The sequence below is a fragment of the Eretmochelys imbricata genome, chromosome 6 (genome assembly GCF_965152235.1).
Source record: "Eretmochelys imbricata isolate rEreImb1 chromosome 6, rEreImb1.hap1, whole genome shotgun sequence".
Lineage (NCBI taxonomy): Eukaryota > Metazoa > Chordata > Testudines > Cheloniidae > Eretmochelys > Eretmochelys imbricata.
In genome coordinates, this window is record NC_135577.1 from 130,951,211 (window position 1) to 130,963,577 (window position 12,367).

At 39.7% G+C, this 12,367-nt stretch overlaps 1 protein-coding gene across 10 annotated transcripts in view; it reads right to left on the reverse strand.

Moving 5' to 3' along the window:
• FANCM (FA complementation group M) overlaps window positions 1-12,367 on the reverse strand; it is a 142,688-nt gene that overhangs the window by 77,539 nt on the left and 52,782 nt on the right. For 8 of the 10 annotated variants that reach the window (XR_013346470.1, XR_013346469.1, XM_077819707.1 and 5 more), the window contains exons 5-6: window positions 6,894-7,025; window positions 5,582-5,714 (exon numbers count right to left, since the gene is read on the reverse strand). Coding sequence is in view for 6 of the 10 variants with exons in the window: in XM_077819707.1 (XP_077675833.1) it covers window positions 5,582-5,714; window positions 6,894-7,025 (265 nt within the window). In the remaining 4 variants the exon portion in view is untranslated. Of the gene's footprint in view, window positions 1-207; window positions 335-5,581; window positions 5,715-6,893; window positions 7,026-12,367 lie in introns of those variants that run through there. The other 2 variants (XM_077819709.1, XM_077819710.1) reach the window with 2 other exon arrangements.

Consider the following 12,367-nt stretch of genomic DNA (forward strand, 5'->3'; position numbering starts at 1 on the left):
AAGCAGCTAAGGTTATAATGGAAAGGCTTATGTAATTGGGAGTAAGTATTATTTCAGGGGGTGTTAGCATGTAAGTACGAGGATTAAATGCACATAACGGAAGTCTACATCCTGTTGAGGAAAATTAAAAATGATTATTAAAGAACTCTTAAGCTTGTCCTTTTCACCAACAGAAGTTAGTCCAACAAAAGACATTACCTCACTCACCTTGTCTCTTTAATATTATCCAGTTTAAATTAGGAAACTGGCCAGCTGTTGAAGATGCTTTCTGCACTCAAGGGGACCCATAGCTGAAAACAGTTGAGCTACTAGTGTAAGCAGGACAGTGTTACATGTCTTCTTGAACGTTTCTGTAACAGTGCAGAAAAAAGGTTTGCCCTGGTTACCCTAACAGCTGAACTATTGCCAGCACTGGTTCAAGGGAACCCACTGTAACGGAGAATGTTGTCAGTAATCAACTTCCCATTGTAGAGAGGGCTTAAGGAAGCAGTGAAACGGAAGAAATGGGAAAAATAATAAATGCATACTCCAGTGCATGCATCTACTAATACAACAGTAATAGTCTGTTGTATTAGTAGATAGTAATAAAATGTCAAAGTAAGCATGTATGAAAGCAGTAATTGTAAAAATACCAACACATGAATGTCACAAGACACTAGCATATACATTACTATTTGCTAATGATTTCTATGATCTGAGGCATTCTGTAAGATTGTTTTTTTTTCTACATTGGTATCAAATCATCCAGAAGTGCTAATGGTATCATGAATACAAGGTCTCATCAGAGAGCTCCTGTCGGCTTAATAACGCCACACGTCTGCAAGAAGCAGTAGCTATATCAGTGGGAGAAGCTCTCCTGCCAACACACAGCTGTCTACACAGGGAGTTAAGATCGGTATAACTACATTGCTCACACCCTGGACTGATGTAGTTCTTCCGAAGCAAGTGTGTACTGTAGACGTGGCCAGATTCATATTAGTTTCTTTCTAAATTAATAAGGATATGTGTATATTGCATTGGAAATCCAGGGTCAGACTCAAGTGTGAGCCCAACCCCGCCCTACCAGCCACACACAAATCTTTCTGACTTGGGTCAGCAAGCACTCAGGACCTGGCTCCTTGGATTCATCTGGGGAGTGTGTAGAGAAGTCCAAGCCCTAGTCCCACTGTGACTTGGGTCTAAGCCCCATCATTTTGCAGTGTGGATGCAGTTCAAGCCACTAACTCAAGTCAAAAGGTCTGCATAGTGCAGTATGGATACGCTAGCATGGTTGAGAGACCCGGGTCCCACAACTGTAGACCCAGGTTTACAATGCAGTGTGAATGCTCAAGCATACCAAGGCCACAAGCACAGGTCCCACAGACCAGGGTTTACAACACAGTGTAGACATATCCTAAGTGGTTAAAAGCGTGTATCTTATTCTATACATCTGTTTGTACCCTGAACCCTTTCTAGATATGTGGTTCTCAGCCTTTTCCATACCATGGCCCCATGTTACAAAAGAAAGTGTATGGACCAACATTCCTTTCCATCTAGCCACAAAGAAAGGGTGGGTGGTAGTGACCCCATGTCAAATATAAAGGGAAGGGCAAACCCCTTTGAAATCCCTCCTGGCCAGGGGAAAGCTCCTCTCACCTGTAAAGGGTTAAGAAGCTAAAGGTAACCTCGCTGGCACCTGACCAAAATGACCAATGAAGAGACAAGATACTTTCAAAAGCTGGGAGGAGGGAGAGAAACAAAGGGTCTGTGTGTCTGTCTATAGTCTGTCTTTGTCGAGAATAGACCAGGAATGGAGTCTTAGAACTTTTAGTAAGTAATCTAACTAGGTACGTGTTAGATTATGATTTCTTTAAATGGCTGAGAAAAGAACTGTGCTGAATAGAATAACTATTTCTGTCTGTGTATCTTTTTTGTAACTTAAGGTTTTGCCTAGAGGGGTTCTCTATGTTTTTGAATCTAATTACCCTGTAAGATATCTACCATCCTGATTTTACAGGGGGGATTTCTTTATTTCTATTTACTTCTATTTTTATTAAAAGTCTTCTTGTAAGAAAACTGAATGCTTTTTCATTGTTGTCAGATCCAAGGGTTTGGGTCTGTAGTCACCTAGGCAAATTGGTGAGGCTTTTTACCAAACCTTGTCCAGGAAGTGGGGTGCAAGGTTTTGGGAAGTATTTTGGGGGGAAAGACGCGTCCAAACAGCTCTTCCCCAGTAACCAGTATTAGTTTGGTGGTGGTAGCGGCCAATCCAAGGACAAAGGGTGGAATATTTTGTACCTTGGGGAAGTTTTGACCTAAGCTGGTAAAGATAAGCTTAGGAGGTTTTTCATGCAGGTCCCCACATCTGTACCCTAGAGTTCAGAGTGGGGGAGAAACCTTGACACCCCAGGTTGAGAAAGAGGTTACTCGCCAGTAACTGTTATTGCTTGAATGTGACACCCCTGCACACTCACACTTCTGCGGCTGGCATCTCTTGGCGTAGAGCTGCCCAACCATCTTGAGAGCCATTTTGCCCCTTGAGAAGAATTCCAAAGACTCCAACCACTCCTCAGTTCCTTGCCTAATTTTGGAATTATTGAACTAAGACTCAAAAGAAGTGGAGGCAAGTTGATGATGAGTAGGAATATGCAGAGGCAACATGCCTGATGAACAGTTACTGGTAAATCTCTTTTCCAGTGGCTCTGCATTCTCCCATTTGTGGGAGATTAGTGAGCAGTACCTCTCAGAAGATGGGATGAGCAATTCCAGGTGAACAAGGACTTAAAAATGAGCATCACCTTTGGATGACAGATCAAGAGAGTATTAGAAGTGCCTACAATCTTGCTCTCCCAGATCTGACCTCAGTGAAGGACAACAATTTTTTCGCGTTAAGACCATACAGTTTTTCAAGTAATGGCTTTGCAATTTCTATAAAAAAACTAGTAAGGAAGCCTGTAATATGGGTGCTGTGTTCAGATTAGTTAATACCTTTTGATATATCCAGATAACTGAACACGGACAAGTCATAACAAGGGCATAAATGAGACTTGGGAAAATACAGACAGGTTAGTGACTTGTCCAAGATGGAAACAGATGGCTGGAGACTGAAAATGGGCATGAGGACACTGACCAAATCACATTTCTCATATGCTCTACAGTTTAGAGAATATTTGCCATCTGGCCTGTATCTAACTAAGTCTGTGGGCTGAAAGGCTATGAGGAATGACTTCTTCACAGATGTCTGCTGTATGGTACAGATGATACTCTGACAAACCAGAGGTCCCAAGAGCTTTGTGAAACAAGACTCCAATCCCAAAAGCAAAAAAAAAGATACATGAAGCAGAGGAAATATCCCATGACAGCTACATCCACCTCACGATGACAAAGATCCAATGAATTGGGAAGACGTATCATATTCAAAGGCAAACCCTGGTAAGGATTACTAACAACATCTTGGCTCTGCACCAGCTGATCACAGAATATCAGGGTTGGAAGGGACCTCAGGAGGTCATCTAGTCCAACCCCCTGCTCAAAGCAGGACCGATCCCCGACTAAATCACAGACAGATCTCGTGAACCAATAGGATCAAAGAGAATACACAGAGGAATTCCTGATTCCAGCCCAAGACAAGGGGCTTCTATCAAGGACATTAGGTCTTGTTTGACCATGTATCAGAACTGGAGACAATGAGCCGTCTCCTTGCCTAGTCAGGACTACTCTCCTTGTACTACACAATACCCGAACAAGACCTAAGACAGACATCTGTGTCATTGCATGTAAACTCTCTTCAAAGTATTTGCCTGGACATAGCTCTCCACCCTACACCACATGAGTATGTGGTATTGGCCAAAGAGAGACAGCCTTCCAAGCTAAACAAAACAGCTCTCAACTCCAGAACACTGGCATGAAGCTTTCATCTGGGACGAGATCCACAAACATTGAAAAGGTGGGGGTGAGGTGGCAAGATAAATATCCCAGTCCACATCTGGAAATATTCCTTTAGAGATGGTAAGGGAGGTGAGAAGGGAATTCCCTTATATATGCGTTTCCTTCACCTTTTCCATCTTGAATGATCTGAGATTTAAGTGGCTCAGTTGTAAGTAGGGTCAAGAAGAGGTAGAACCTTTGTAAATCAGTGTTGTGAAGACCACCGATATAGCCTGGGTGTGGTATCACCCAGTTACACTGTTAAGGAGCCTGTCTGTGGGCCAAGGTCCAGATGCGGAAATGAATGAAAAAATGCCCTGACACCTGGAAACTTGAACATTTCTACTGATTTCATCTGGAGGACTCCCACAAAAGGAACTTCTAGACCCTCAGTAAGCTATCTCTGCAGGAACTGAAAGTAAACCATCTGTAACCATCACCTTTGTGTAGTGTTTATCTGAAATTAAGTTTCTGATACTGGAAAGACTCCAGGACAGGAGATCTAGGTATAAGGGTGCCAACATAGTATACCCCAAAGGATCAGGGGACTATTGTGCTCCCTATAAAAGCAGAGTTAACCATGCAAGGTTCTCAACACCAGACTCAGACTATCCAGTTAGGTCTGGGGACACATCCTCTGAGCAACTTATGCTAGACAGAGGCCCACTGCATGTGAATATGCTGTATTGCACTTAGACTAGTACATCACCAAAGCTGACACTGGATGAGGAAAGCATCAAGGATCCTGTGTGCAATAACTGCACCTTTGGCAGTAAAGAAGGAATTAGCAGCAGTTGGGACCATTCCCATTTTATACTCTCGGAACCCATCACCATATATATATATATATATATATATATATATATACACACACGCATTAGGAAGGGGCAAGTGGCCCCAGACGCTGCTCTCTAGAAGATTGCACAGCTTGATGCCAGGAGGTACTAATCCCACGAACAGGAATGTGCAGAGGCCAGTCAAAGAAGAATCCAGGTTTTATACCACAGTAAGATCTTTTCTACATCATCAAAAATGGAACACACTATACTCCACTGGTGATGGCGAGGGAGGAAAAGGTAGTGCAGACAGTGTTCAGGCACTTTACCGTCATGTACCTAACCCTGCAGAGCCAGGAGACATGATGGTAAAAACACCAGAGTGCTGCCCACGCTCTGTCTTCCATGGCTGCTATTACCAATAGAGTTGAATTGTTGGGGAATTACAGGTCCTTTTTTTTTTTTTTTTTTTTCTTTTTGGCCAGTGTAGACACTGCCTTAAAGACCTAATCCATTGATCTGCACAGACCTTTTAATGGCTGGTTCTATCTCTATTCTGGTCTATTGCTGTATCGTGCTCTGAACTCTGATTGCATCTTCCTCATACTTCACTGATCTATCTCCATACACACATCATTGCTTTCCCAATCTAACTACACTATCTCATCTACAGATTATTTCAAGTCTTACGTTGAGCATGATATTTTCATCAAAATGTAAGCTGCAAAAAGAAAATATACAAATTTTATTTGCAACTCATTTGTTAAACTATTTTTGTTCTAAATAATTTTAAATACTCATATATACCTGGCACTCAACGTAATATGTTTTTATTTCCTAGTAATTAATTGGAGGAGGAAATAAGGAGCAGAGATAGTTTGTTTGTGAATGCATTTTACCTTTTGATCCATCCATAATTCCACACAGGAAGATAAATAATGATCGTGTTCCCATCTGCAGGAGTAGTTCATAACCATGATACAAACTAATGCAAAGAGCAAAATCTCCTTCAATTACGCCCTGTTGTATCCCCTAATAAAACAATTATGACACATTGGATTAAATAAAAGAGGTCAATAAGCAACAGGGATCAAACTGCAATTTTTGATGCCAAAAATCAGTTTAACATTTGAAAAATGAAACTGCAAAAGAAAACAATACTGAATTGGTGGTTTGTTCCCCAAAAACCTCATGAACCAGGCTGGAAATGGTTTGGGAAAGTTTCCTAATAATTAATAAAAGTAACCTTTTTTCTCAAAGGAGTCATGGAAGAATTTTGATAAAGGAATCACTTGAGAACAATGGACATTGGCAAAAATATTTTCAAAATACACCAATGCTGTTTTGCTTGTCCTCTGGAATAAATTAACTATCTGCCTTACCAAGAGAATACCATTTTATTGTACTGCTCTTTTTGTTGTACTGCTTGTTGTGTTTGGCAGGATGGGATTTCCTTTACACTTACCCAACCTAAGCATCTTGAGTTGATAAAGTTGTACTGGTTGTTATAAATTACATTCTCTGTTATGCTTAAGGCACTCATAGGACTTTTGGAAAACCATAAATGAACTGAGTTTCTCTGTATAGCTGTCACCTGGCTTACTGAATAAATGAAGGGAAAACTATTTGTGATTAGTAAAAACCCTGGGGCAATTTAAACAAGGAGGTGCATTAGCTGAATTTTCAGACCTCAGAGTAATCTGGGCAGTTATATTTTACACGTCTAGTTCCCTATATAGTTTCAGATGGATACAGTATTCTTCCCTCTTTTCCTAAATCAGGGGTTCTCAAACTGGGGTCAGGACCCCTCAGGGGGTGGTGAGGTTATTACAGCAGGGGTCGCGAGCTGTCAGCCTCCACCCAAACCCCACTTTTTCTCTGCATTTATAATAGTGTTAAACATATAAAAAAGTGTTTTTAATGTATAAGGGTCACACTCAGAGGCTTGCTGTGTGAAAGGGGTCACCAGTACAAAAGTCTAAGAAGCAAGGTCCTAAATGGTCCTGCAGTGGTGTTGAGAGTGGTTAAACAAGTTGGCACATTCCATCCCAGGGCTGCATATCTGTGGTAATTTCTATTTATAGTTTGTCAAGCATTTTGAAATCCATTGGTATTTTATGTACTATGTAAATGTAGGAGTATTACTACTTTTTATTGAATACTGTAGAATATAAACTCATTTAGCCAATTACATTACTAAGTAACATTTACCGCATTGCGTGAAGAAGGGTTTTTCCGAAACTGATCTCTTGCTAGAATTATCTGGTACTTTGTAAGGCTGGGAATATCACGCTGTGCCAAAACTCGAATTTTAATCAGGCGGCCAGCAAATGTTTCCAAAACCTGCAGGTAAAACAAAAAGCACATATGTAATGCAAAGATAAGAAATGATTATGCTTTTTCAAAATTTCATTTGTTTATCTATAATAAACAGTCAGCTTTAATAAACGGTTATCTGCCAAACAGAGATAAAATAAATAGAATTTAACTGACTCCCTTAGTTTGTAGGTTAAATGGTAATTTTGTAGAGACTATTCTGTGATTAAATTCACTTCAGCATAGCTTATAGTATAGCAGATGGATACTGCCCATGTTATTTCCCATTACAGTGTTCTCCACTGTCAAGGTAAGTTTCTTGTGTCTTCCAGGGTGTAAGTATTTTTTTTTTAATTTAATTCTGTTCATACACATCATGCAAGCCTGTTTTCTACTTCAGTGGAACAAGGGAAATTACCTGCTCTAATTCATCTTAATACTGTTTTTCTCCTTTGTTCCTTTGCCAAAGGTGGTCAGGATTTTTTTCCATATACTTAGTTTTGCATGAGCACTAACTCTACAATTTTATTATTGGAGTAATCAGATTTTGCTCTAGACAAATGGCCTTTTCAATTTGTTGGTTCATTTGGGTAGCAGTATCGAAAGAGTCTTAGCACGCTGTAACACCATCACAAGTTTTCTCCAAAGACATCTTTGTTAATTTGACAAGAGACCATTAACTCTGAATTCATGTTAGCTGTATGCACTAGTAATCAGACTGAGGTAGTGTCTGTACTAACTATATTTACACAATTTCCCAGAGGTTGTAGGAGGAGCTCAGTTGAATTGGTGTAAAAGCCAGTGAAAGCTGTAACATTCAGAAAACTCTGGACGCCCTACCTGTTTATAACCATTTTTGTTAAACATGTTGAAAAACGAGGCTAACTGCAGTAGCAAGTACAGGTCTGCTTGTTGGAATCTTGGGTACCAACAGCTCCCACCAGTTTAAACACTGGTTAAGGCTAAACCAGAGGGAAACGGTTTGGGAAAGTTTCCCCTGTGTCTAGAGTGAAATGTACTAACAGCAGAAAATCAATATCAGATAAATCACAGTTTTAGAAGTAGAACATGTTTATTCCAGACGTCAACTATTCCAGTTTTACTTTGCATAAACCTATAATATTCCGATCTCTAACTATGGTAATTATCAAGTCTACAATTCATCTACATGTACCCACTACGATGACAACTGAACATAGTTTTTTTTGCTCACTTGCATCAACTTATACTGCAAGTTGTATTGTTCTGGCTCCTTATTTTGCATTTGCTAGGTTAGACATACTAGGGCACTTGAAGGCAAGTCCCGGGGGAGGGGAGAGCGATAAACTGCCTCAGCTCATCTACAGAGATCTCCCCCCACAGAATCACCAATGGGAAAGGAAAGGGAGTGGGAGAGGAGTGAGAGGAGCTTCAGTATGGGAACATATCTCCATCCCTGCATGTCACAGACCCGTTGAATGTGGAAAACCTAACTAAGGGATTATAAAGTCAGCAGACTAAGCAGCCCATTATGATGTGAGCAGTGGGCTGTTTATTGGAAAATGAGTCTGGGGCTCCAACTACTAACTTAATGCTCTGTTGGGTGGATCTGGGTCTGCTTCTCTTGCCTCCTTCCATGGCCTTGAATTGGGAGACAGAAATGATCCACTGCTAGGACCATGATAAAATGTTGAAGCTAATGTAGCAGGTTCACGCAGCTTGTCAGTAGCAATTTCTACCTTGGGAGAACTGCCTTCATATCATTGTGTCACTTGCTCCCTCCTGGAAGGAAATGAAGCAAAGCAGGAAAGATCAAGGGGATTGGTTGCTGCTTCACTGTTGGGGCTTCCTGACTTTTTTCTGGCTCAGGAGAAGGCTACTAGGGTGACCCCCTTCCTGAGCTGGCCACAAAAAGAGGAGAGCTTATTGTCTATGCACTGTCGGGCAATAAGTGTCAGAATATCAAGTTTTCCCTCTAGGCTTTTTTCTGCTTGATTGCTAGGCTACAGGGGCATATGCTGTTGTAGTACTTCAGGAAGAAAGGGAAGCCAGAATCCAATCTCTCTGTCCCAAAAGCCAGTGAAAAACACTTGCCCAGATTTCTGCATCAGAAATTAAAAACATTAAGGCTTATTTTAATTTAGAAAAAAAATCAGAACATCCTAAATCTCTTGCAGCAAGGAGTTCTTGTTCACTTTGCCTATATCTGTGGAGGCAGAATAAAGGTGGCATACTCTTCAACAGAACAATTATACCCCGGGAGCCAATAAGTCAGTTCTTCCCCAAAGACCTATTGTAGAATCTGTAGGGACTTTATTGAGCTGAAGAAATATATATTCTATGGCATATAATCAATGTAACTTGTAAATGACAGTCACTAACCACTAAATTAACAACATGATGGGACTTGAGTGAGATCTGCATTTCACATTGGAATAAAATATCTAAATAACATGATTTGAACAGGTCAGGGGAGACATTTACTGGAATGGCGTGCCATAAAATACTATATACTAAGAGAAGGAATAACTTCCATAATGCAGTACTACTATCAAAGAAATACTTCAAGATGAGAACGTGAAAAACCTGAAGACAAAAGTGTAGTGTGCATTACACCCAAAGACCTGTATAGTGTAAATTAGTATTTGAATATAAGCTAACAAACATAAACAAGACTTCTAACTAAAAAATAGCATATACAAAATATAAAGGTAGACATTTTTCCTTTAAAGGGAGCCAATGCCTTTGCTAAATTTTGATAACATCATAGCTATGGTTTTATGTACAGGTTTTTTGATTTTTTACACTATTATTTCTTGTAATTAGATACATCTTTTAAATTTTTCATTATGTATGTTTGTGTTTCATCTCCCTGACCTAATCTGCGGTATGGAAGAAAATGATATCCCCACTACATACACAGTGTACAAGCACTGACTATCTGATCTAATCATCTTCTACAAAACAAACCAAGAAAGACTATTATGAAAGACAGCAGGATTTAGTCACCTGGAGCTTCAAAACTGAAGTAGATAAGGACTGTAAACATAACCTACTTAGAAAAGTTACAGCAACATGCATCACTCAGATACAAGTGAACCATTACATTTAACTAATCTCCCAGTATTTGATTTAAATCAGCTATAATTAAAAAGCAGAGTAACTGCAAATCATTTTAATCTTTCCAGGACATTTTAGTTATATACAATAGTATAAAAATATTTTTTTAAATAGAACTGTAGAACAAATAAATTTTCTTTTAAATTTAAATATGAAATTCTCAATAGTGCCTGAGTATATTTATAACTCAATGAGATCAGTTAAAAAAACAGCTGAATATATTACTAACAGTATATACAAAGACATGCATGCATGATTATCCCACTCTATCAAGTGGGAAAGTAGCCATGAGTGCAGTGGCATATGGTATCAAATTAAATAAAATATTTTCCCCTACTAAACAAAATCAACATAACTTTCACCACATAAAAACTGATCAATTTCACCCCCACACCACTTAAGGTACTAAACTACAAAAAGGTTTCCCATGGCCCACTAATATCCTCAAGTATACATGGAATCATTTGAGACCTGAATTCAAATCTAGCATAGACTGCAGTATGGATGTTTTAATATATTTAAGAATATGCACATTAAGTCAAATCGGATATGATTTTTTTAAGAACGCTGTGATCTCTCACTAGTTCATGGCACTAATTTGTTCTCTTTCAGCCTAAATAAAAATAAAGGATGTGGGATTATTCCTAGAGACGGCAGATTTAGACAGGAAATAAACCCTGTCATTAGACTGGTTATTTAACTCCACACTACCAAGTTTCCCGCAGTTAAAATGATCTCTAACAGTAGAAGAGGATCAGGAAAAAAAGATTTAATAGCGTGCGCATAAGGAAGTCTTTTTTGGGAGAAGGATTAGTTTGAGGGGAACTATCATCTTAAGAACATAACATAAGAACGGCCATGCTGGGTCAGACCAATGATCCTTCTAGCCCAGTATCCTATCTTCCCATAATGGTCAACACCAGGTGTTTCAGAGGGAATGAACAGAACAGGCAATCATCAAGTGATCCATCCCCCGATGTAAACTCCCAGCTTCTGCAAATCATCAAGTGATCCATCCCCCGATGTAAACTCCCAGAGCGTGGAGTTGTATCCCTGACTATCTTGGCTAATAGCCATGATGGACCTATGCTCCATGAATTTATCTAATTCTTTTTTAAACCCTCTTATAGTTTTGACCTTCACAACATCTCCTGGCAATGAGTTCCATAGGTTGACCGTGTGGTGTATGAAGAAATACTTCCTTCTGTTTGTTTTAAACCTGCTGCCTATTAATTTTATTGGGTGACTCCTGGTTCTTGTGTTATGCAATTGAATATATCCTCTTAAAAATAAAGATGGTAAGATCTAACCTACACCTGGCCTCCCATAATCACAGGAAGTTCAAAGTCTGACCTCCTGTCAAAACACAGGCCACAGAGCTTCCCCAAAATAATTCCTACAGCATATCTTTTAGAAAAACATCCATCCCCACCTCCACGGAGTGACAGACCTTAAGGAAAGTTTGGCAAACAGAGGATGTTTATTGTTTTAAGGTATGTTTTCTCTTAAATGCTTTGAATTCAAGAAAATCTGGAACATTTTATGTATAGAACTACTAAACATTAAGAGACAAGTGATACACTGCTATACTACCTTGAAATCCTTTTCTAAATTGTCCAAAACTAAATCGACATCAAAGCTAAATAAACCCAGACTTGGTATGGAACTCATTGTGGTCTACCCAATAACAGTACCTATATCCTTAAGGTGTCTTTCTGATAACCATATACATTCATTCCGATCCTTCAGCCTTTCCTTACTTCTCACCTGCTTTCTGGTCAGATGAATATATATTATTCATAAAAAGATTCAGAGGCTTAGGTTCCTTTCAACACCTTGCAGTGATTTTTTTCTCTCCATATGAGGTTTTAAAGTTGTCTGAAGCTACACAAAACAGAATCCACACAGTTTTCTTGCCTTTGTATTCATTAAGCTAAAAACAGATATCACACACAGTCTTGTATAACCAATTTCAAACTAAAGGAAAAAGGAAAAAACGGTTACCTACCTTTCGTAACTATTGTTCTTGGAGATGTGTTCCTCGTGTCCATTCCATTCTAGGCGTGTGCGCGCCCATGTGCCCAGTCGTCAGAGATTTTTCCCTTAGCAGTATCCAGAGGTTCAGCTGTGGTGCCCCTCTGTGTGCTGCGCTCATGCGCTGCTATATTAGGCATCGCCAACCCTATGCCCTCTCAGTTCCTTCTTGCTGGCAACTCCAGCAGCAGGGTAGAAGGGTGGGTAATGGAATGGACATGAGCAACACATCTCCA